Genomic DNA, 25,418 nt, shown 5'->3' on the forward strand with positions numbered 1-25,418 from the left:
AACAAAGAACAATTGTTTTCTATTGACATGGCTCATTAGCACAGACTGTTATCTGGACAGAGCGCTCAAACCAATTACTTCACGAGTTTGGATGTCTTAACCAACTGTGGAAGCTGAAATCCTGAAGGAAAGAGTACTTCTGCAGAGAAATAATCACGGCTCTCTTTGGCTAAAACGGTTCCTCTAAAGATTGAAGTTCTCCTTAAATGCTCTGTTTTGCATCTGCAGAAACATCCCAAACCAAGCAGGCTTTTGGGGTGGGGAGGGAGAAGGAAGGAAAGCCATCATGCACTGGCACAGTCCGACAAAGCCTTCTCAGGATCTAAGTCATGGAACACATCACAAGGAGACCTTTGTAAAAGGCACAAGAAGATGCAGGAACAGCCGTTTCCAAAAGAAAAAGTCATGAAGGGAGAACTTAAAGATTTAAGATGGGTGGTGTTCTTAAATCATCTTTTTTTGAAATACAGTATATTGTGAAAATTATTTTTATATCCTTGTTATTTCACAGCAGTAGTTGGAGTACTGTCAGCTCTTGTAAGTCTTTCTAAATGGTGTCGTGGTTTCCTTTAAGGAAGGGCTCTGTATGTCATTCTCTACCCTGAAGATGATTCTGGTTTAGTGCTGTATTACCAATATTAAATCTAAAATCATTTTCAAAGCATGGCACAACCCTCACAGATGCAGAAGTGAAGTGCAATACGAACACACGATGGCAGAAGCGGCAGCACACCCAGCTCTGTGTTCAACCTTCAGTTTCCCACAAGGCCAAAGTCATTATCTGAAGTCTATGGGCAAGCACAGGATGTCGAAGGAAGTGAATACTTTCATTACAGTCACTGAGACTGTTACCAGTGAAAATATTTTAATCTTAATTTTTAATCCTCTGTGATTACACAAGAATATTCTGTATATTTTTTTGCTGCTTTAATCAACTAACCTCAAATCTCCTTTAAAGCTAAAACTAGCTCTAGCACTGTCAAAAATGAATTTGTGGGAATACGCAATAGGATATCAAGTTCCACGGCAGTGACACTATAGGTTTGTTGCTCAGACTATAAATCTAATTAATAAAAGTGGATGCAGTTTGCTAAGCTCTATCTATTGAACTGTTCTACCAAATTACTCCCCAAAACAGCTGAGCTAGTGCAATTGCAATGTAACTACAGCATAGATTACTTCCCCCCCCGCCCCAAAATGACACTGGTTCTTACAGCTGAAACCCAGTACATCTTTGCCACACCTCAGCCCAATTACAGAGGCAGATGGTACTGTGCAGAAGCTTGAAACCCTTTTGAATAAAGCATCAGTGTGCCTGCAGTTGAAGTTCAGCAGCATAAATACGAATTGCTTTCCTTTTCCATTGGCTTCCTTCAGTCCAACTGTGCAGACTATCAGTTAAATTTGTAAATAGTTTCTATTGTATGGTGATTTTTAATTTTAATAAAACACTTAATCTGAAGCAAGTTGTATGGTAGTAATTTGAGACAAAACAAATGGCTGATGCTCTGTCCAGAGGGGTAGCCTGAACAGGGGAACATCTGTTCAGCATCACTAACAAACAAGGATCTTTTGCAGTGGTAAATATTAATGATTGCTGCTTTCTTTACATCCATTGAGCTTTGAGAAGCTGACAAGGACTGAACCAGCCATTTCTGTGTCCTGGTTAGGATTTCTTTTTGGTGTGGAGGGCAGGAAGGGATGAAGTCAGTCCTCAGCTGTCCTTTAAAACAGCTTCGCAGAAGTCTTAATTGTAATAGCAACGCAGTCCACTGCAACTCTTTGGAAAACGTTACAGTTAAGAATCGGTCAGTACTTCATTACAGGCTTCATTTTATTTTAAGAAAAAAAAAATAAAAGCTTAAGATAATATAGCTTTGTCTTTCAAACCATTTCCTCTAGCCCACCAAAGAGCTCTGGGAAGTAGGAGGGAACATGGAAACAGCAGTTCCTCAGGGAATAAGAGGTAATAGTGCTACATAAACCTGCTAACATACCCTCTCAGCCTGTCAAGGTGTAATACCGTTTCAAATGAAATGGTGCTACAGAAAGTTTCCAGCATTTGCCTGTTTTGATGATTTCTTTTTTAACTTTGTTTTAATATTGCTGGCCTTAGAGCAATTTCTAAATAACAGCTTTCTTGTTCAGGGGATCAACATTCAGTGTATTGTAGCACTCCAAAATATTTTTTAATAGCTGGAATAGTTTATAGGGGAGTAAAATAATATTTTAGAAATTCTACCCTGGAGGGATTATAGACCTTTAGAACTACCGGAGCTAGATGATAACCTATATTTAACAGAAACAGGTCAAAACACAAGAACAGCATCAGCTCAAGTGCTACATCTCCAGCCTGGTTAAAGACATTGCAGAGTGATTATTATAACCCAAAACTCACAAGACATGGCAAGACCATTCACAGCAGAGAAGGGCTGTTCTGGGTGTCACCCAGGAAGGCTACACCACTGCATGGCTCCACAGGAAGGGGGAAGTTCTTGCTCTGAACTGGGTCCACTTCCCTTCAGAGAAACAGCACTACAGCAGATATTTTCTTCCCCTCTTAAATATGTTTATAGCAGAGGCAGTACCACCCTCGCTCCTTCAGGAACCACCCCTGCTACCAAAACCCCACTGCAGAAACCCAACACAACCCATTTTCCTCACCTTTACAAAAATGAACAGTAAGAGCTTAATTTATCAATGGAAAATATTATAAATTGATTTTTTCAAAGTTTAATGCATATTCTTAGTGGAAATTCAAATGATATTAAACTGAGGCCCTTTGCAAAGCCCAGTTAGCTGAAAAATAGCAAGGAACCAGATCAGACCTCCTTTTGTTGCCTCTTTTATGAGGCCTTATGTTTAGCAATTTGCTCAGTTTGGTCCCAAGATGGCAGTTTCCAGGTCAAAGCCAGAATATTAACTACTAGAAAACCAAGCTATTTTAACTACTTGAGATGAAGTGTACAAGCCACCTGATTTCTAGGAATTAACAATGAAAATGAAATACTTTATTTAAAAAAGGTAACAAGAGCAACAGATCAAGAACTGTCCACTTTGCACGAATCGCACATTTATCAGTATTCAAAGACCATGATAGCAGTTACTCAAGAATTAAAATTATATATATCTATTTCTCAAATCACATCCCTATATCAACAGTAAAAGCACAAGTTTAGGTCTATACTTGCATAGCTCTAAATTCAACCCTGATTCAATTAAAACAGTTCTGTATGAAACATTTTTCTGTCAGTTAACATGACAGCGAAGACAGTATTTGAGGGTGAGGAAAAGCTACCAACAGTTTAAGATTGATAAAGCAGCCCAGTAGTTGCACACTGATTAATCAAATATTATTCTTTTGCTTTATAAGCCAACATTCTTGTTCTCTTGAAGGGGATGAAGCACCTTCATACTTCTCCCAGGCTTTACCAAGACGTGTACTAGCAGTGGCTGCTACTGTAGATTTCAGGTTAGCCAACAAACCTCTCCTGGGTTTTTGTTGTTTTGGCTCCTCTATAGAGAAATGCTTTTTCTGTTCATCAAGTTCTTTTTGCAAGGAAGACACTGTTTCTTCAAGCTCAAGAACACGTTTAGCCCAGTTCTGAAGACTACTCATTTCTTGATCCTATTAGGATAAGGCTGTGTTAGGGATATGAACACTCCAAAGTCTTTTTCATGTAGTTAATTTTCCATTTCAGATTATTTTACCACACTAGTAAACACCCCTGTTATTATTATGCCAAATGGCTATTCAGTACCCATTTCTTCTGAATGACTTCTGTGTAATTTAGAGAGCAGCAAACTACAGGGCCAGCAGCTCTAGTTAGAGACTAAGCCTGACTGAAGAAGCTGATGCTAAGATGCTTAGCCACACTATGCAAAGAACTGCTGTTGTTATAGATCCTCAGGTCTTGTTCCACTAACATTTGTGCACTGACAGCCTGCTTGCCCTCAGCAAAACAACTCATGGCTAGAGTTCCAAGTGGTATTTTCTTTGTTCGACAACATTGTGGCATCTTTAGATTAGCAAGAGTCGTCAGCACAGAGTTACCCTATGACCAAGTCTAGCACTTAAACTGAAAAATTAGTCTTATCTTACAAAATAAGAGTCCAAGGAGTGAAACACAAAGGCTCTGAGCTCATAATTCAGGAAGTTGGGGACAGAAAAAAGGAAAGCAAAAAAACCACAGCTTAAGTAAAAACATTATGCTAACTTCAAAAGACATTAATAAGACCGAATGGTGTTTTCACCTGTACAAAGGTGCAGAAACATCCAGTACAACTATACATAACAAGCCATATTAAAGTTGCTTATAAATTATTGACAAACCTTGAGCATGACTGTATGCTTCAGTTGACTGTTCTCTTCTGCCATCTTTCTGTAGCCTTCATTAGCTTCTAGCAGGGTTTCATTTAATTTGTGTATTTTAAACTTAAGAGATTTTATAAGCTGAAAATAAAACCCATACACACTCAAGTTCAAGGCAGCATGTTTTACATGAATTTTGTTTATGACTAGAACTCATACAGACACTGCAAGCATTTCTGGTTAATATCTAGATGATTGCTAAAAAAAAAACTTTTTACCATGTTTAATGGCTGAATGGGAGGGGAGAAAAAAAGCAGTGAAATACTCATCACAGGTGCACAGATATGCGAGGCAAAGCAGCAGAAGGGCACTGATGGAGCCAACTGCTTTAAACTCCTCTCACTTCAGTTATTGCCATGGAGCAATCCCATCATTCTAACACTTTGTAGCCACACAAAGCAATCAGTATTGTATCCTCATATCAAGCACAAAAGCCAAAGTTTCTTTCTAGCATCAAAATTTGAAATTGACATCGGAAATGGAAAATCATGTAGGGCTCTCAAGAACAGGAGTGGAAAACAAATGCCAAGAGCATAACACGAGACATTAAACTTGGTAAGGAAAATGTTATTTTTGGAGTACAGTTTCTCAATAGAAAGGGATTTAAGTTCACTTTCCATTTACATGGCTTATTAGAACCAGCTGTAACCATTTCTCCACCCCCTACTCCTATTTGTTATTAGTGAAAGGAACAAGGTTTGTCTCTTCCCTCCTCCCAGTCCACTTTAAACATGGGAAACTAACTGTAGCCTTACAAGAAGTTCATTCAAGGTATAGACTAAAAATGCATACCTGAAAATAATTAATGTTTGTTTTCCAGCCTGAAGCTCATAATTTCCACCTCTATGTGCTATTCAGAACACAAGGATCTTGTTTGTTTGAAGAACAGAGACGTTACCCTTTACTTAAGTTTAAGGGGATAGTAGAGTTAGTTCTCACAGAAAGGAGTGGTTTTAATGCACTATTTCTGCTTTAGATCTAAACTGTTCCCAGATTCTGTAACTGTTCCCCTGTGCACAAGCAGGCAGCATTTCAGGAAGGAAAGCGCTGAGGCCACCCGACACATTCCAATACAAGGCTATATATACTTCCCTACTTCCAACTCTCATCATGTTCTCCACATGACTTCTTACAGTAGTAGTTGCCTTACAAACTAGAGTAAAGCCAGAATGCAGCAGATCTCTGGCAAAAGTCATCCACAACTGGGAAAGGGCTTTTTTGTAAACTTGACACTTGTTTGCAGGAATCTTCATGCTTTTGTCTACAGTGCAGATCTTTAAGCATTGAACCATGCCAGAGTTTAGAACCATTATCCCCAGATTTGTTAAATGCTAAGCAAAAGCTACCTCTTCTTTCTCTTTGCATTGTTTCTGCAATCCTTCATTGGCTCTCTTCATTGTCTTGATCAAAATATCTACAGGAAAAAGAAGAGTTTACTTGTTTATACACAATACCAAAAGTAAATTGAACTTTGACTATCCAGATTAGATTCCTACCTAGTGCCATGTTATTTTCAGTAGTCAGCATATCTGAATTTGGACTTCCCAGAGCCAACAGCCTCCCTGACTGTTCATCAAGTTGCCTTTCCAATTGGAGTATTTTCCTCTCTCTATCCTGAAAAAAAAAGGGCACATGGTAGAATTTGTCTAAATTTTTGCTTAACCTGATGTACTACTACATGTCTTTCAATTATGCTACATACATACATATGCAATTTTAAAATAATTTCAGGTGGAAGTTGTAGTGCTTATGGTTGAGAAATCACAGTAAGGGATAACACTCAGATCATGACACCTTCTAGGAGGAAGTTAATTCTATACAGGAGTCAGCTCTTCCAGTCTGAGGATTTACAAACTGTATTAAAAGTAACCATATGGCAGAAAGGAAAGTTTAGTGGAGCTGTGTTAAACACTGTTGCCAGTTAGCATGCTAAATAAGGAAAAACATATTTCACAGAACTAAGTTTTAATCTCAGTCTCTTTTTCAGTACCTGTCACATTGCTAGGGTGGTATTTCAGAGTGAGAAATCAAACAAGGCACCAAGAAAAGTTATTAATCTAATTCTGATTTTCTGAAGCTGCTTGCTCAGATGTCATGTTGCACTCTCCTTTGTCAATTAAGACTCTTACATCTCAGGCATTTCATCAGTTTCTGACTTGCTACTAAGACCATCTTGTTCTTTGAATCTTCCCTTGTGCAGCCTTGTGACCAGTGTGAGAGGCAGCTATAAATACAGAGGGCACTAGGAACGGTGTTGCTCCTCAGCACCTGAACAGAGAGCTGTAAAAGCAGAAATGTTTCTATATCACAATCTACAATAGAAACCCACTTCCCTCATGTCTTGAGAGGAATTTGCCTACCAGTGGAGTGAGACATCTTACTGGTTCCTGGACAGGAGAGTGCAGTGAGAAAGCACCTCTGGTGTATACCACGGCTGTTCTATTCTTCCACTACAGACCTTATGAAAAGACTTTATACCCATAGGTCTCATCTGTTGCTTGGATCCACTTAGCCATCTGTGCAGAGGCTAGAAGTAAAGACTAAGAGTTGCATGTGGCTAAGGTGGGTCAGCTGCAAAAGGAATAGCAACCTACTGATGCCAACTCTGAGCAATTCTAGGTAAAGTACATTCATGGGATTCAGTTCTCTCCTGAATAAAGTTTGATTTCTCAACACAGTTTCTTATCCCACAGTCCTCCCTCTGGACCTTCAGAGCAGACATCTGTTATAATTAAAATAGCTACCCTGCACTAGATTCCCTACCAGCCCTTTCAGACCAGCTTTTCACTCTACACCCTACAATCCCAAGGATCTCCACAAGGCCAGACTGCTGTCCGCACCATCCCTCTAGGTGTTCCAATCATTGCACTACAAAGATCAAGATTAGTTGGGTTTAATTGAACTTTACCCTCAAACATCAGGAAGTTTAGGTGTGCACTATAGGTGTACACACAGGTAGTGTTAGACAGAAGACATCTCTATCCTGCTGGTTAGCACTGGGCACCAGAACAGCTAGTCTGAACTGCTAGTTGACTGTTCAGTGTTACATTTAGGATTCTCATATAATCCTGTTAAAGAAAAGCACAATTTACAGTTAAGAGGCTAGCATGTGTTTTGTAGTGGCAGTCAAAGCATACCTCAACTTTCTCTTGTTCAGCTAGAAATTCTTCTATGGGAACATAATGGTCTTCAATTTGTTCCATTGCACACACATAGGCATGTTTCTTGATGGCCTCTTTATACATTTCAAATTTGCTCTCCAGTTTTTCTTCATAACTGTCTTTCATATCTTCCAAGCGGTTGCTAAGGAGAACACGTTAGTCTTATTTAATATACTAGCATTCTGGCTATTACAATTTGCCTACATGTGTTCAACTGACAATATCAAAGTTATTAATCTAATCATAAATAGCGATAAAAGAGAACAAGAAGTACTTTTCCCCCTTTTCTCCTTTTTTATTCTCAATGACTCTACAGCCTTGCATCAAGGCATAACTTCTACTTGCATATACCAAGAAAAGTGCCATAGAAGAACACACACTTAAGTTCTGTCAAACAAAAGTTTTATAAAAACAATCCAACAACATATAGTGATAGATATGACTACACCAATTAGACCTGATATTTGAAGCATATTTCCGGGGGGTGTCTGTCACATCAATGCCAAATTCACACTGCCTTATTGTTCAATACATTACATATTACTCTTGCCACAATTTAAAAAAATGCCCGAGCAGTGACACAGAGCATCACCTCAAAAGAGTAGAAGCATCATTGCTGTTTCACATGTTCAGCCAAAGGCACCCAAACAATTTTTAAGACAGTGCAGGTGTTAAACCATAGCGTGTTCAGCTGGCAACCTAACTTTGGGTTAGTCTGTTAGCAATTCAAACAGCAGGAAACTGATTTCGAGAAGAGAAGAGTTAAGAGGAAGTGAATTCAGCTTGAGCAATCTGGACACACTTGAAAAAAATCCCCAAGTTAGTAACATCAGTGCAGGCAGACACAATTTTTAAGTTAGTAAGCTAACAATGGTTCATAAGTCATCCAGGAGCAAGAATCCAGCAGGAGAGCTCAAAGAGATACAATTCAAACTGCCTGAAACGCATGCATATTAACACAACCAAGTATCAGTTTTGGAACAATCACAAGCCTCAGTGGGGTACTGTAACAGTCTTCTGCATCCGCTAAACATTAATACCAAGTCAGGACAATTTCCAGTAATTACAGGTTAAACAGAGAGTAAAGTTTGAAAGAAAGCAGCGTTACTTTTTCATTGTACATGGGAAGAGGCTGATCTATGCAAGTTTATTTTAATGTTCTGCTTCCCTTTTCAGCAGAAGTGTTGAAACTGTCCAGCTCTAACTTCTCTAAATAACACTGTATGCATGTTTTGCATATACATATATGTATGTATATAAATGGATGTATTTATATATGTGGAATCCTTTCAGTCTTGAAAAGGATTGCAATATGACTTGCCTCCAGGCTTCCTCGGTTTCCAACAGCTGTCGGAACATTGCTTCTGCCATCTCTCTACGTATCTTCACCTCCAGAAGGAGTTTACTTTGTCGTTCTGCAACTAGCTTCTCCTTTAGGTTCTCCGTAGTTTTCAAGAGATCCTAAATTTAACATATTTCAATTCAGAGAACAAGCTAGAAACACATATTGACATGCATGTCAAATGAACTATTGATACAGCCACCCATCCACAAAGGGCATTTCTACAAGCCTATATTTTCAGGGGGGCTGCACCAAGGGTTAAATATTTTCAAACCATTTCTACTGCAAAGACAACCTTTCTCCATCTTGATGGTTTCTGCTATAAAAAAAAATTTACTACTGTTTTGGCATTTAAATTTTAATTTGTACAACCATTTAGCATAAGGCCTATTAGATTTTTACAATTTATTGTAATTAGCTTTGTTTTTAAAATGTTGCATCTTAACTTGTTTCTGCTGTTCTCAGAAGAACAAACGACTAAATGTTGTTTTAAACAGACATACTGCTTCCCTACTCTTCTCATTTGAATTCCAAATTTAGCACTTGACCTAGCTAGAGAGCCGCAAGCAGCTTTCCACAACTAAAATTGTTCCCCCAGGGCCAGACCACTTTAAGTCTAGGTTTGCCTGACACCGAGCAGAAGCTTACAGTTCTCATTTCATACAGCTTCCAGCACATCTTTTATGGTAAAAGATTCTAATATTAGAACTAATAGCAATGGCTTTCTTGGGTGTGATTTGGAGTAGATGTGCATCTACCTCATGACTCAGAATGGTGATGTCCACTTCCTCTTCTGCGGAGGTTTCAGTACTGTCAGGAAAGTCATCTACAGATGTGCTAGCATCAAAGTGCACAATAGCTTTGCTGTCGCCTCCAACTAGCTTGGGTGGAAAATAACCAAAACTTTTGGGTAGTATTGTCTGGATTACCTGGAAAATCCAGAGTTGAACACACCGATTTATCAATGCTGTCATTATTGCAGGTATCAGAATAGCAGGAAGAAGAGTGCATTGTTGTATTTACACTACATTTAATGATTACAAGAACATTAACAAAATTTTACATGGTTTTTAGCAGACAAAAACATCCATCAATATGAATATAAGAATTCAGTGCTCTAACAAAGTGAAAACGTGAAAGACTATCTACTAACGAACTTCATATGCTTGTCTAGAACACTGCTTTCTCTTGCCCTAATACAAGGTTTTAGCATAGTTTCCTGGAAAGTTAATGAAAAGCACCAAAACCCTAGAAGATTTGCTCTGTGACCAGAGTCCAGCAACTCATGCTAGTTACACAAAGATTTGAAGTATGTATGTCATAGGACAGCAGAGAAGCTTGTCTCCTCAGTGCAAGCTCTGTCTTACAAAGAAGTTGCAGCCAAAGAGAATTAGAAAAAACTTTCTCTCTGAGATCATATTAGACATGCCATTACAGACTTGGAACATGGCAGAACTAATCCATGGTTCCAGACTAGAAATGGACTGCCAATTTCTGCCATGAAGCACAGTAGAGCCCACAATCCCACTCCCTGCAAGAAGCAGCTTCCAGGGAAGCTGAATGAACTTAAGACCAAACATCAACCCCAAGTCCTGAATTTAATGGGAGGCTGATGAGCAGAGCTAGCAGAAAAAGCACAAAAGCATGTAGATTCAGCAGAGGGGTTTCTGCCTTCAAAGGAGCGGAGCACACTACCTTCAAGTGTTAACTTACCAATAAAAAGCCTTCCCTTTTCAGTTGCTATTAATTACTTGCACTTAGCCAAACAGGAGCAATGCAGGCAACAAGAAATCTCATTTAGACTACAAAATAAGAAAGAGGCTACTTCTTTTACTACCACCACTAGCTGTCCCAGAAGTTTTGAACAATTGTCATCTTGTGCAGCACATGCTTACCACAATTCATCAAAAGCCTGAAGTGAAATCTTGCATTTGCTGAGATATATGGTATAACCAGTCATACCTGAAAGTGTCCTGACTTTTAAAAAAAAAAAAGACACAGAATGTCTGTGGTGTAGAACTGAGCAAACCACAGACAGCTGCAGCTATCTCAACTTCTTACCGCAAATGGTTTTGAGGATGGACAAGACTATTGGAAGCCTTTTAGAGTGAAGCCACATGCAGAAGAATTAATATGATACATCAAAACTCCTAATCACACTCAAGTCCATACAACCAGATAGTAACAAAGAATGTAAACTAGTGGAGAAAGTAGATGCACTCTTACCTGTTTGGCTATAGCTGAAAATTTCATTACATGTAATGTTTCATCATATGTGGAAGCATGCTGATTAATGTTTACAATCATACAAGCTTTGCCTTTTCCACAAAAGAATGGCTGAAACAGACGAGTCAATTTACTCTCTCTGAATGGAATATAGCTTGGCTTCATCCTCATAGATAAAAGAATAATAAAATTGTGAAACAAACAAAAAAATTATAAAATTGTGCAAAATTGTGCAAAACTTAGCTTAATTCTGTTTCTCTCTTTCAGGAAGCAGATCCAGTAGGATGCTCACATTTAAGCCTAAGGTATTTCACATGAAAGAGCAAGGCCATTCCCAGATCTCCTAAGCTCTCCAACAAACTGAAATATTTAAAAGTAAACGTAGTATAATGTCTGCATCACAGTTCCCTAGTATCAGAAAGCAGATCTTGGAACAAGCAAAAAGCTAAGTACAGCACATCTGTCAACTGTCTCATGAATCTACCTGTGTAATTTGGAGGTGGAAGGGAAGAGGACAAAACAGGAGTGTTTTGTACACAAAGTGCATTGCTCGTACACGCGCACTGAAAAAAGCTTGGTCGTTTGCTGCTAATTGCCCTTTTTTTATTCTCCACAAGCATCACTTTTAGAGAAAGAATGTTCATTTCAGGTATTCCAGTGACATGTCAAAGAAGGCTTACAAGATGTTATAGATTTCCATTTTCCTCTGACCATGCAAACCCCTTGCAGAAACATAAAGGGATGCATAGGGTTTCAGCCTAAAACTGCATGTTGTTTAAAACTTGTCACTTACTTCGGATTTTGATTTTGCTTCAGTGCTGCAATGCATTTGCCAAGGATATGAAGAGAATTATTAATATTTCCTGCTTCTTTAAGTCTGTCTCCAAAAGCTTGTGTTTTGTTACACCTCTCTGATCCAGCCAAGTCACAGAAAGACAACCTGCATGAAAGAATTATCCAGAACACACATATAAACTTATTTCTAAACAGTATGAAAATAGAACTGCATGTCTTTTTATTTCTTTATGTGTCTAAAGTGTAAATGAGTGGCTCACTTCAGACCACCTAGATCACAGAATAAGTTGTATTTCAATGCTGACGTTATGTCCAGAAGGCACTACACAAAGTATTTAGGCTAACAGCACTAACCTATCTTCCCATTATATATAAAAATACTTCAAAAAGATTGCTGCTCCTAAGACAGTCTATTCAGCACATTCAAAGAAATCTGCTTGTAGTGTTCATATAAAACTTTGTAGGCATTCTTACATAAAGAATTTAGTTTAGGAACCCAAATTTTGTTGCAATTCTAAAGTACTTCAGGCAAGATAAGAGGAATTTCTGAAACAGTTTTGCCTAGTGGGGCTGTATTACAGCAGCACTTTGACCATTATCTTCACCCATTCCAGCACTGAATGGATTGCAGGACAGTAGCATGCTTCAGCACACTGCAGTTTGCCTCTTTTGGATGCAGAACCATTTGTTGACTATTGCAAATAAGAGGCCAGAAGTCCCTCACAGATCACTTTGGAGGTCTTTGTTAGGCTACAGCAATTATGTGCTACTCAACTCAGACCACTGAATTGTCCCTCGTGGTACCATAGATTACAATCAGAGACAATTATCCTGGATAATCAAGGAATTTAATCACTTTTACTTTATATTAAGAAAGTCCTTGAAATACAAAAGCTCTGGAAGCTAGATAATTTATGTAACCCAACTACTACTCACTTATACATATATTTACATAAAATAACACCTTTGTAAGATCATAGCCTTTCACAGAGTTGAAATAAGTACATATTAATATTATGCATATTAATAAGGCACATATTTCAACTGTGTGAAAGGCTATGATCTTATGATCTTCATCCTTCTCTCTTCATCTTCATCCTTACAAGATGAAGAGCTTGTTTTCTTCAAAAAGCAACACACAAACTGTCATTCATTTAACAGCTGCTGCAAGCTTTGCCAGGGGAATACACCAAGACATGGAACAGCAAGGAACACACATTTCCTCAAGTTATCTTTCTGTAGAGTATTTCCCACCATAACCTCTGACATTAAAAGGTGTTATCCCACAATGAGGTATATTTATTACCAGCTCTGCTCAGCAGAGAGGAAAGAAATTGGCAGGAGCTATGACTGAACTAAAACCCTGTTAGAGGACTGTCCTCATTTTTCCATATCAAGCTAAATGGACAACTCATCGGGGAAAAAAGAAATTAAAAAGCTATCAAAATGGCTTCAAGCAGCTCCAAGCCACTTCATCTAAATCACAAAGACCAGAGAAGTATAAGGACTTAGCACTGCTCTCACACAGTGCACCTGCGTTAGCATTTTAGATCAGGAGAACAGTTTTTAAGCAAATCACCCGAGGACCCTCTCTTATTGCAGATTGTACCATGGAACAGCGTACATCACCTGCATTCTTTTTGGATGACAGACTTTAATTCAACCCATGAAGTCTAGTCTGGTCCCAAAGTAGAAAGATACACTGGCATCGCTCACACCTTTGGTCGTTAGCACTAGCTGCTGCGCTCTAACTTTAGAGATTGTCAGCCGGCTGTTTGAATTCTGCTTACCAGCACATATAGTGTGGGATTACATAGTACTGCCCTGTCCTCGCCTCCCCATTGTGTAAGACAATATACATATATTGCCCTCAATTTATGTATTACTGGCAGAGTTTTAACAGGTTCCTTCAGCCAAACCTTAACAGAATGAGACAGACATGGAAACACCTCTGCGCCTGCCCCTATGGGGTTTCCAGTCAGTTTTATGCAACCAGAAGACCTCTGATTTCCTTCTCAGCTCTAACAGGATTTATTAGAAGAAAGTTCACCAGTTTAGTGTGCTTACACCTTATCAAGTTTTCTAAAATATTTACATTTTCATAATGAGTGGAAGCATTCACTTACTCTGAAACTCCAAGAACACGCGGTTGATGCTCATCAGTTAGCTTTAGGAGCCTGATTGAAAATATACTGTGACTGGAATGGAAAGAAGTCCTTTTTAATAACCACAATTATGCAAATTAAGCAGTCACTGAAGCAAAGTAATATTTGTATGCTACATAAAATGCAGTGCTGAAGAAACAATCCACTCATTTAAATTAGTTACCTTTGCATTAATTCAGCAGAAAAAAAAAAGGCAGCAATGAAAATTGTATTTTGTGGCTTTCCATTTCTTTCAATACAAGAAAGGGGAAAACATCACATGAAGCCTACAAGCTCTCTCGGAGAAAGAACAAGCCTACTCACGTAAGCCTACTAATCAAAAGACGAGTACTCAGGTAGCCACTAAGTATATAAACTTTAGACAGTATCTGAACTAAGTAACTCTGAAGAATTAACTTCTTAGAAATAAATAGATGGTGGGGGAGGTGACTAAGTTGAGGTTTGACAGTCCTGTAGTATTGCCTACTTCAGAGAGTTCTTTGCATAGTTTTGAAGTTATTCTAGAAAGGTTGAATTTCTACTACTTGACGATCTAGTTATGGTGTTTTAGACTTCAAGGTACAAAGGCAGCAGACATATGCTGTCTGAAACTAAAAAGAAAATCCCAGAACCAGAAATGCCCTGTCCCTAGTTTATCCAGTAAATCAGACAGAAGACAGACTTCTCTAGTATACATTTAAAGCAGTGCTTTACTCCTCAGCACCAGCACACAATTTAAGAATGAGGTTTCTAAACACAAAAAAACCCACAAACAAAAAAACCCAACAAGCAAGCACACACAACCAAAACACAACACACCAAAACCAAACAAAAACACAATTTAGAAACAAGCTAAGTGGAAGCCAGCATATTCTCTGGAGCAAAAGGAATCAGAGTTCTTTTCTGCACTACTTTAGTCTTGAGTGAAATTCAGGTGGAATCACAGCATGAAATTTCATGGCAGATGTCTTTAGCTAATACAGAACAGCACAACTCTTGCCTTTTAGAAGAAAAAGCAGGCTTAGTAGCACTACATTAGCTAGGTAGTGTGGCCCTTCTACACTTAAAGGGCAAACTAATAAGAGGACATTAAAATCAAGTAATACTTTCTGTTGAAAATGCCTTATATCACCTTTTCTATTTATTTCCTCCCACTCCATCAAACAAGATTTTTCCTGATCCATCTCCCAGAGCTGGGGGCTTAATTCTTAAGATACCAAGTATGCTCTGCTAGAACACAGCAATCTGAAAGCACCTAATCTAGCAGCGTTGAAAGGTACTGCACAACTCACTTCTTCCTACATCCCCCACTGACAGGTTCCAGGTTTCCAAGAATTACACTGCCAGTGACAAAGAGTTATCCAGCTTCAACACCCTCATACAGCCATCCCCTCTCAGCACCATTAGCACTTGCCAAGATGTATAGCCCTGTTGACACTCAAAAATGAATGTGATTTGTCTTTCAGTTGTCCAAAGCCATGAACAGCAACTGAAGTCCAGCTACTATTAAAGTCCTAGCTTTCTTCCAGAAAGAATTTCACATTAAAACCAGAATAATCAAGGAAAGTCTTAAACTATTATTGCAGAGTGGTTCATTTCAAACATTCTAAAAGTCTTCTCCTCCCTCCCCCTCCTTAAAAGAGACAGAGTATGCTTATAATGAGAGGAACAAACCTCCTACTTGATTGCTCATTCATTCTAGTACAAGCAAAGCTTCGGTTCTTGTTTCCTATTTTCAGTATTTTCCAGGCTTCTTCAGTGCTCTGAATGTTAATCCACTTTAAGTCTGTGAAGAGAGACCTTTTACATACACTTCTGATCAAAGAAATTCTGTGAAACTGCCAAGGTAATAAAACAGTATTACTACCTTTAATATAAGAATTTCCTCCTTGATCCTCACAAATTCTTAAGACTCTGCGCTTCTGAGGTTTTGATGCAGATAATACATTTAATAGGTCATACACATATTCGTTATAAATCTCGCAAAAGGAAATCCACACAGATGCTTGTGTTCTTTGGTGTATATTCGTCCTATACACACCAAGCGAAACAAAGTTGTTCTCTGACAACCCAAAACAGAGAAAGAGTTAAATGATCAAACAACTCACTGATAAATTTTAACTGCAGTATATAGAACCTTCTAAAAAGAGGAGGCTGGTATACACCTATGTTGTACAAGCAGATCCACAGTACTGCATAGCTCTGAGTTTACCCAAGAACGTTCATACTTCTCAGCAGTCACCTGTAACCAGAATATGCCCAAGTTCTAAGCTATCACGCCCCTCTACTACAAGCTTCCAGCAGCTTATACATTAGCTTTGCAGAACTAAGCCTCCCTTTTCCCCCAAAAGGAGCAAAGCTATCAAAATATTTTTACATTATTACTTTCCCCTGAGTTGAGCCATTAAAGTTTGGTTAAAAACTATATATAATTTACTTTGTCGTATAGTACAGAGATTTTAAAATCCACCAGTAATTACCCACTTACATTCCTAAATTTCTATTATTTTCTTTTTTTTTTTCCACATAAATTTTACACCTTATTTTACCTAGTGAATCAGAAGGAAGACCTTTTGAAGTACAGTTGGAAGAAGCCGACTCCACATCACATGTATTTGTAGTAGTATTTGGGATGCTTTCTGCCTCCTTGAGAAAATAAGAGACCGTTACATCCACAAGAACAGACTATGAGAACAACAGAAGCAAAAAAATGACAGTAATTCCAGTATTTAAGATTGAAATATTGAAGTAGTGTTAAGTCACCCATAGTGTGGCCTGAAAATGAAATTATTTTAACAATAGCAAACTAAAATCAATAAATGCCCTTTCCATCACAAGAATTATTGTGCTCTGCTACTCCCAGCAACCTGTTTTGGAGGCCAATTGCTGTTAACGTAGAAGACTTACTCTACAGTTCTGGGAGAAACCAGATCATCTGTCAGACTGCAGCAGCACAGAATGCCTTTATAAACTCTTGAGCAGATCTGAACAACACTTCAGTCAACCAAAAGAACTGGAGAAGTCAATACCTTTCAGGGGCAGATGGCTGCGTGGTGGGCAATGGAGAGACTAAAAGAGCAGAGATTCTTAATTTGCTTGCCTGTTGCAAATCATTTTTACCAAGCACTGGCTTATGCCACAGCTGTGAGAGTTTGAGTCAAACTTACTTTAAGACCTCAGACAGAGTGAAATGATAAAGATCTGATAAACCAACAATCTATGTGGGTTTAATTCAGACTCAATTAAAAATCCTCTATAGATAACAGCAGTTTCTTTAAGTACACACATTTGCTAAATTTCTTTACATCAACAAAATAATTTAAAGGCCTGCCAAGACTTGTCAAAGCATAGGCTTCAAATTACCCCTAGGAAAACTAGTGTAACAAAGTAGCAACTCCCACTGTTTAGAGATTCCAAGATCTCCACATACTGCTTCCCTCCCCATATTTATACACCGATATAAACTTGCATTAGGACATTCACTCTGATTTTCCAAGGCCCAATCCTGATAGGGTCATCCTAGAGAAGAAGAGGGGAACAGATACAAAGAAGTCAACCTTAATGTTCTAGCTATCGGAATGCAGTGTTAACTTCATTATGGATTGTCTGCTGATGTCTGTGTTATTCACTTTATATATCCAAAACAAAATTTTTACAAACAGAAAAGTATGAAGCCATACTTTTAGATCTTCCATGTTAAAGATCCAAAGCACATGATTTCATTGTCATTTGGTTTTTTTAATGACCATTTTGCAAAGATGGCACTGTCTATATGTTTATGTAGGTTGAGTAGTTACAAGTATAACCACAAGCACAGATTCTATTCATTCCATTTGTAAAGTACAAAGCAGAATTCTACAGGATATGGGACTGACACACATGGTACATCTATGCATGTCAAAAATGTAATGGAACGTAAGAAACCCACCACCACAGCATTTGCTATTTGTGCACAGGATATGTTTTTGTAAAGGTATTTTAACAAACTGACTGAATTAGCTATGTCACTGTACCGTTCTTCAAACCAAACACAGAAAAGAACATAAAGACAACTTCCTGAAAACAAGTGTGAACAGGAACTGACATTGTTTGCCAGTGACAGAAGCTGACATTTAATAGCAAATATGAGGACAGGTGGGAATAGGAATGTAAGTAAAGCAGCTCTTAATCCAGCAAATAGAAAAGTAAAGGGAAAGAAAGACAGGGTGTGAACCATGCCAAGCAAGAAATTTTGCAGCAGCACTGTATAGAGAACACAAACAGCAGGACATTAAATACAAGGGTATTGCAGTAACTCAGAGCAGTTTAAACCGAGAGAATGAAAGGAACAGCAGGATCTTTCTGCATGACACGTAAACCACGCCTGAGAAATGGGCTTACAGAAATCCATGTAAACCAAAACCAAGCCCACCAAACTGTATCTGCTCTCAGATTACAAGCTTGAGCGAGTATCTGAACAGCAATGATATTCACAAGCTATCAAGAAGCACAACTTCAGTGCTGGGGATGGCTGAGCTATCACTGTGGAAGCATTGCAACACATAAGCAAGGTCTTGTCATGTGTTATTTTCTAGATGCAGTTTTACCTTTCCTTCCTAATGGTAGAGTCCTGCTTGCTTTTCACCATAGCACATCAGCATCTAGATCACCTACTGCAACATCCAGGAACTAAACTATTAATGAAGTCAGACTGTGATTTAACAGAAAGGAATATTTGTAGAGAGATATCTTCAAAATAGGCTATTTGACCTCCTGTTCTGGACCTTGAGCTCCTGCTTGTTCCTTCTTGCAAGCTCCTAGGTTCAATAAAGTTCTTAAACATATTTACCTACCATCCTCCTGATGATATCAATTTTTCTTTAAGACCCCCAGCCCCTGTACATACACATACACACACACACAGCATGAGTGAGCTTTTAAGAGACTCTCCAAATAAACATGCAATTTTTAGCAACTTTTAGATTTTTTTTCATCTGAGAACCTTCCTCAGAAGTTAACCAGACTCAGACTAAAAGTTTGGTTTGCAGAGTTGAAATTAAGCAATAGAATTCAGAGTAGAACTTCACATATGAATTTGATTCATAGAAAAATTTCAGAGCTAACTGGAGTACTTTAACAACACTGCTATTAAAGACCACAGAAAAAAGAAAACACAGTCAATCATTATACTTCCCAGATTTCATTCAGAGTTGTTTCGAATTATAATCAGCTGAGCCTGCAGCATTTGGGGATTAAATTAACAATCCAGGTTAAAAATGTTCTGAATATAAGGGGAAAAAAAACAGAAATCTTGGGACAAATTGCAACTGGGCTTAGAAACAGAGAACAGTCACACATACAAGGGTGCCTATTTTCTGGTGATACCGGTTTTTTACACTGGAAACAAATGACTCGATAATGAGAACAGGAGGCGGCCACAGTAAAGACTCCTCTATTCTGCCTACAATCTTCAGAGACCAGCATTAAAGACACATACAATCCTATAAAGCAGGCTGTAATCCTTTTAGGAAATTCATTGTGTGGCGTCTCACTTCACTCGCTGTATCAGAAAAGTTTCTTTATTAAGTCACATAAATCAAAGGTTTACAAACTTTTTAATCTGCCTTAAGACCATCTTCCACCAAAAGGGACCCTTTCTGCCTTCTTGACTGCCCCTGCTAAGACATTGCCACCATTTCTCCTGAGCTAGTACTGGAATTTGAGCAACTGCCTAGAGATTCAGCCTGGGAACCTGACCCAGAAGAAGATTCACTTAATACAAAGAAGCAGGTTTTACATAGGTCAACTCTCAGACTTTTCAAGGGCTAGTGTCACCACAGTGTCAGAACTGCCTCCCTACAGAAATCCAGGCTTTGGCGTTGCAATGGTTTTTGGTTTGAATTGTGTGCTGCCTCCTGCAGAAAGTTCTTCCAATTTACCCTGAGCTCCAAAAACAGCCAGTTGCCTTATTATTCCAAGGTTCAACAAGTATCCATACTGCAGATTTAGATAAATCTGAACAACCAATAGTGAAACAGAGATGTTATTAAAGATAGTGTGTTAGACAGGAAGTTTTTAAGAAGCTTCATTCAGTAACAAGGAAGTATTTGGTCACTGACCTCCTTCAGTGATGCAAGAATAGCAGTTTTTACAGCTTCTTCTTGCTTAACTTGTGCATCTTCTAGTTTCTTAACATCATTGCTCAAATACGGTTTGAAGTTCATCTTCAGGTAATGTCTTCCCCTTATGTGATTAAAAATCACATCAAGTGAGCGAGGTAAAATACCAAAATCTTTTGAAGTCCCTTAAAAATAACAAAAGATAAAATGTAGACATTCATATACACTTCTCATTGGCTTCTGCCTTGGTTGTTATATATGCTTTTTGGCAAACATTTTATACCTTGGATAGTGAAAGTCTTGCCTGCATTTGTAACCCCATAAGTAAACACCAGTCCATTCACTCCATGAATATATGCTCTTACTATCTCTTTCATTGAGCCTTCAAAAAATTCACTCTGGGTAGTTTCTGGTCCAAAGACCTTGGAGAAGGGAAAAAAATAAAAAAGATACCGAAAAAATGAGTAATAAATGGCACAATTAAGTTTAATATATCAAAAAATTAAGCACTGGTTAATAGTGACTAGTTTTTCAGAGCAAGCCGAGTAAGAAATAGTTTTCTGTCTTGCCTTAATCCCTTCTAATTCAACATTTTGTTTTGGGTTCTCACAGGACGCCTGCTTAATTCTGAGGCACTTGGGCTTGCACTGATTTTCGAACATTTTCCTACTCCTAAAATAAACTGCTCGGAATGCTACTGAGCACATACTGAGCACATGTTTAGTGGATACTTCCACGAGCTCTGCTGGTGATGCACAACTCCCTCCTCACTCTGTACCAGTCACCCACAACTGATGAGAAAAATCAGCGTTACAATGCTCTACATGACTTAGTGCCTGGAGCTGTTTATGTTTTGATACTGTAAGAACAGAAGTTCTTGCAGTAGGTAACAAAGTTAAGAAAGTCACTTCCAGTATAGAAGGTTTAAGCAGTTAGGCTGCTATTCTTTCAAAAGTCAGTCCCAAAATGCATGCTTACGTAAGTTCCTTTAAACATGTGATTTCCTCTAACATTTCCCAGATGATGGCATCTGCAGGAACAGCAGAACCACTGTAAGTCTGTGCCTACAAGAAGCTTCTGTGGCATCTAACCAAAGAAAACAACAGAGCTGCCAAAGAAGCTTCCTTGTCTCATCTAATAGGCACCTCCATTGTCATACAGCACTCTTGACAGCCTAACAGTAAATAATAAGCAATCTGGGTTTTTTAAAGCAAGTACCACCACATGTAATTCAAATAAGAAAAAAATCCATTGCATGATATAGTAGAATATTCAGGTTTTTGTCATTACAGTGGAAAAAACCCAAAGTATAACTAAAAATCAGAAAAAAGTTTACCTACCTGTGTAAAGGTAAACCTGTGCACAGAATGACCAATCCCTCTTTCACTGTTTTTCATGGCAGAGGACTCTTTGGGTGCATTAAGAATTACTGTCTGGGGATCTTCAATAGTTACACAACCCTTAAAAAAACAAGGCAAGGTAAACCAAATCACCACACAAAATTATTTAAAAAGGAAAGCTATCTGAAAAAAAAAAAAAGAAAAAAAAAGACCACCCAAACAAAACTAGTGTTTTCATCTATTTACCAGAGCTACAAAGAGCTGCAAAATTTGCATATTATCTCTCTGGAGGCAGGTAACAACTATAGAGATATCCACCTCACATGAAAGCCAGAGTGTAAACAAAATGAAGGCAATTGTCTGGAGTTTTCTAGAAGGTTTAAATTTTTTCTAGGATTCCCTCCAGCAACTTTTTTTTTTTTTTAAAACACTTTCTAAACCCTGGTATTTTGTGATTGTGGCTTGCACAATCCTAGCTATGAAAACAAAGCTATATAGAAATCTACTGGCTTTCTACTTCATTTTCAATGTGAAAGAAGCTACAACGAGAATAAATTAAGTAAAATAAATTTGAAGCATTATCCTTTGATTGATAGATGGTGTTATCAGTAATGAAGGAAACTGAATTAGTTTAAAGTAATTTGATTGTTATTTCTCCATAAAGTAAACGCGAGATACAACTACCTAGCACTCACTAACTAGATAAACGTAGAAGGCAGCATCACAGGAAAACCAAGAGTACAGAATTTCATCCAGAGCTCTTAAGCCTTGCTTGCATAAATCGTTATCTCTATAAGCAACAACAGATTAATCTGTTGACTACTTCTGCTTAAAGCATCTGTCTACAGCTCTAAGAAACAGGGCTTGGAATCTACCTTTTTTTTTGTTGTTGCAAAAACAAATATGCTTTCCTGAAAATTACACATGGCTGGGAGGGGAAAAGGACACAAATTAAGTTGATCCCTCACTCATTACAGAGATGGGAAGGAGTTTTTTGGGGTTTGGGTTTGGTGTTTTTTTTTCCTCCCATTTGTTACCAAGCATCTTCCTTGCAGATTCAGGTGTTAAGAGTATTGTTAACAGAAAACACTGAAGACACTGAAGATCTTTCAAGGATTCATAGCTTTTGGATGCCTAGGAAAAAGCCTTCATACTATGCAAAACAGGTTATACAGCTAATACATTGGAATATCAACTATTTCACCACGCACTACATGGAGACGAGAGCTTTAAAAAAAAAATCTAGTACAAACTTCAACATTTACTTTTTTTTCTCCCTCCTTGCTTTTAAGAACAAGTAGTTTCCCTAATGGTCAGGTAGTCAGAAATTTCCCATTCCAAAGAGGAATAAGAGAGAAACAACTCAGAAAACAAATTGATTTTGTAAATTAATTTACCCTTACAGCCAGCTCAGATTGCTGAATGATGCCAAACTGGAAGCACTGGGGCAGTGCATACTACTCAACAAGAACGGCCTAAGGAAAGCTGAATGGAAGTTGAGGGGGGGAAAAAAGTAATTCAAGTGAAAAAAATACAAAGGTTCCAACTCTGGCAGATTAAATGCACAAATACATTTTAAAAAAAGCAAATTTCAAGAAGTAAATCAGAACTAATATGAAAACTTCCTCCAAACAGGTCAGGAACAAGAGGTCTATCAGAGAGCCTATGAGGCCCTGCAAAGATGAGGGCTGACAGATATGCAGCAGAGACCTTGTCCTCCAAGGCCAGCTACGTGAGTTCTTTGTATCAGTGGTCACCGTGGGGGATAGGGTAGGGGAGGAGGAGTATTCCTGTGAGTTTGCATGTGCATATGTATGTGTGTGTAAAATACCAAAGCATCTGAATCTGACAGTATAAACTGTAGAGGTTATAGAAAAATTTGACAGGATGAGCAGCAAATAACCAGGATGAGGCAGAGGACTATTAAAGCATTCCAAAGAAACTCAGGGGTCAGATACCTGAATTACTCCTAGAATTGCATTGTTTCTTCCACAGAACTCCGCTTCTTGAGCACTGTACTGAGTCAAGCATGACACCAAGTTTTAAATAATGTACCCAGGGGAATCTTGCAGACCAACAGGTGTGCATGTCTGTACCATGCAAATTAGTAAAAATTGTGATAAAAAAATCACGTTTATCCAAGTGTCTACTAATTCTATTTGGAAGCAGTACATGGCTTTTACAGAAAAAAGTCCCAGCTTACAACACTAGGTGTTCTTTGGGGTAGAAGAAAAACTCAATTCTACAACTAACCTGAGATTCTTGGCTTTCCAGCTCTGCTATAGAAAAGGGCCTCACTCTCAAGAAGACTTTCAAAGGCTGATATGCCTATTCATTAAAAAAAAAATGTACATGGTTATAATGGCCAATTTTAAACAGAATATCCCCAAATCATATCGGCATCCATCTCTCATGCAGTATTTCCTATTTTTCCTATTTTATCTTACTGCCTCTTTCCTTGTGAAGTTCAGACCCTAAGCTTTCATTTATTTCTTTACCGCCTAATGTCCTTAAGCAACCCCTTTTTTCTTGCCCCCCCCCCTCCCCCCCATGTTGTTTTATGACAAAGGCAAGATTTTTATTTTAAAAGAGCACACTCTTGGTGGCATAAACTGCACTGCTTCCACCTTCTGGTCTCCCTCTGTATTGAATTCAAGCTGTATTTTCTAACAGCTGCTCGCAGTACTGCACTTTCACTTTGCATAGAGCACATTCAGTTAATAGATTGACACATTCTCAACCTCAAGAGATGGCTTCCTTACCACCAGCCAGGCACTAGCACCTTGTCTTCCTCACAGTAACAACCATGAAAGTTCTCAGCTGCTAAGACAGGCTTTTCCATCCCATACCGTTACAGAAAGGTCTCCCCATCCAGGTGAAGCAATAATAGCAGGGAGATTTTTAGAGGTCCCCAGAATTCCTTTCTTTCTCATGGAGCTTTAAAGTCCCTACTTTGGCAGCTTGTTCATTCAGCAGATGGGTTTACCAGAGGTCTCCACAGCCCTCCCATGACCAGTGCTAATCATACAAAATTAAGTCACCTGAGGGAAGTCAGTCAGGAAACCTACCATTCTAAAAAAATGGTTATATTATCTTGAAAAGTGTTCTGCAGCACAGCATTACAGATTTTTATTTCCAAGCACCTAACAAGCTTTCAGCAAGGATCTATATCCTTTTCAGCGTACTAAAAAGTCACATTACATTAAAAGTGCAATCACTGGAGCCCTTTATTTCCTTCTCAAAAGCTGACCACAACACAGCAGGTAGCATTGCCCATCTGCATTTGCTAGTGTCGATGATCTATTTGTAAGCAATGAGAAGTAAACAGAAGAATCAAACACATCTTGGCAGCACGGGAATACAGCAATTCTTACCAAAGACGTATTTGCCAGAGTCAAAGCTTACAAAAAAAAAAAAAAAGCATAATCAGAAGACATATTACAAAAGCAGTTCACACCTCCTGTTCCTCTGTATTAGGCAATACTGTTGACTCCATAGGCGAGGGTTTACCCGCTACATTCAGAAAAGAAACTGATTCCAGTGTCTCAGGCACTTCTGCAGAAACACAGTTTTTCCCCATATCATCCATCATTCTGTGCAAAGGAACTTGCAAGGAAAAAAAAAAAAAAAAGCACCCATCATTTTCTCACAGGACAGGCAAAAATACAAAGAACAAAACCGAGATCAAGGCAGCTCGTACACAGACAAGAACTTCTGAAAAAAATAAGGTCCTCTAAAGAAGCTTGGAAGTATGAAGGAACCTTAAAAAAACAACTGACGCTTGGGTTATACTAAGACACACGCGAGTGAAAGCACACGAACGGCCTCTGTGGGGCATTACTGTCACCCGCCTGAAAGTGCTGGGCCACAGCCTGTCACCCCCACCCCCGGCAGGCACCAGGGACTCGGCCACGGCTCCGGCCCCGGCCTCAAGGAACCG

At 38.6% G+C, this 25,418-nt stretch overlaps 1 protein-coding gene across 1 annotated transcript; it reads right to left on the reverse strand.

The window, feature by feature from the left end:
• Window positions 1-3,346: 3,346 nt before the first annotated feature.
• Window positions 3,347-25,067, reverse strand: KIF20A (kinesin family member 20A). The gene is made up of 18 exons (XM_010072443.1): window positions 24,993-25,067; window positions 23,732-23,806; window positions 21,479-21,598; window positions 20,422-20,560; window positions 20,139-20,323; window positions 16,590-16,686; window positions 15,908-16,102; window positions 15,715-15,826; window positions 14,023-14,094; window positions 11,895-12,041; window positions 11,102-11,267; window positions 9,634-9,804; window positions 8,855-8,994; window positions 7,510-7,675; window positions 5,869-5,986; window positions 5,719-5,786; window positions 4,334-4,453; window positions 3,347-3,628 (listed from the first exon to the last, which is right to left on the reverse strand). Exons 1-18 carry the CDS (start codon window positions 25,065-25,067, stop codon window positions 3,347-3,349), a joined length of 2,448 nt encoding a protein of 815 aa, XP_010070745.1.
• Between the last annotated feature and the right edge of the window lie 351 nt (window positions 25,068-25,418).

The sequence above is a fragment of the Pterocles gutturalis genome, unplaced genomic scaffold, assembly GCF_000699245.1.
Source record: "Pterocles gutturalis isolate BGI_N339 unplaced genomic scaffold, ASM69924v1 scaffold9432, whole genome shotgun sequence".
In the NCBI taxonomy this organism is placed as follows: Eukaryota; Metazoa; Chordata; class Aves; order Pterocliformes; family Pteroclidae; genus Pterocles; species Pterocles gutturalis.

What these genes read in the sequence shown, in the direction of transcription:
- KIF20A (XM_010072443.1), bottom strand. Translation starts at nt 25,067, where the DNA reads ATGGATGATATGGGGAAAAACTGTGTTTCTGCAGAAGTGCCTGAGACA. An exon ending in ACAGGTTTACCTTTACACAG is followed by an intron (nt 20,561 to 21,478) that starts GTAGGTAAACTT and finishes CCCTTCTCCAAG; the next exon opens with GTCTTTGGACCAGAAACTAC. An exon ending in TCTTCCTTCTGATTCACTAG is followed by an intron (nt 16,103 to 16,589) that starts GTAAAATAAGGT and finishes TTGGGTTGTCAG; the next exon opens with AGAACAACTTTGTTTCGCTT.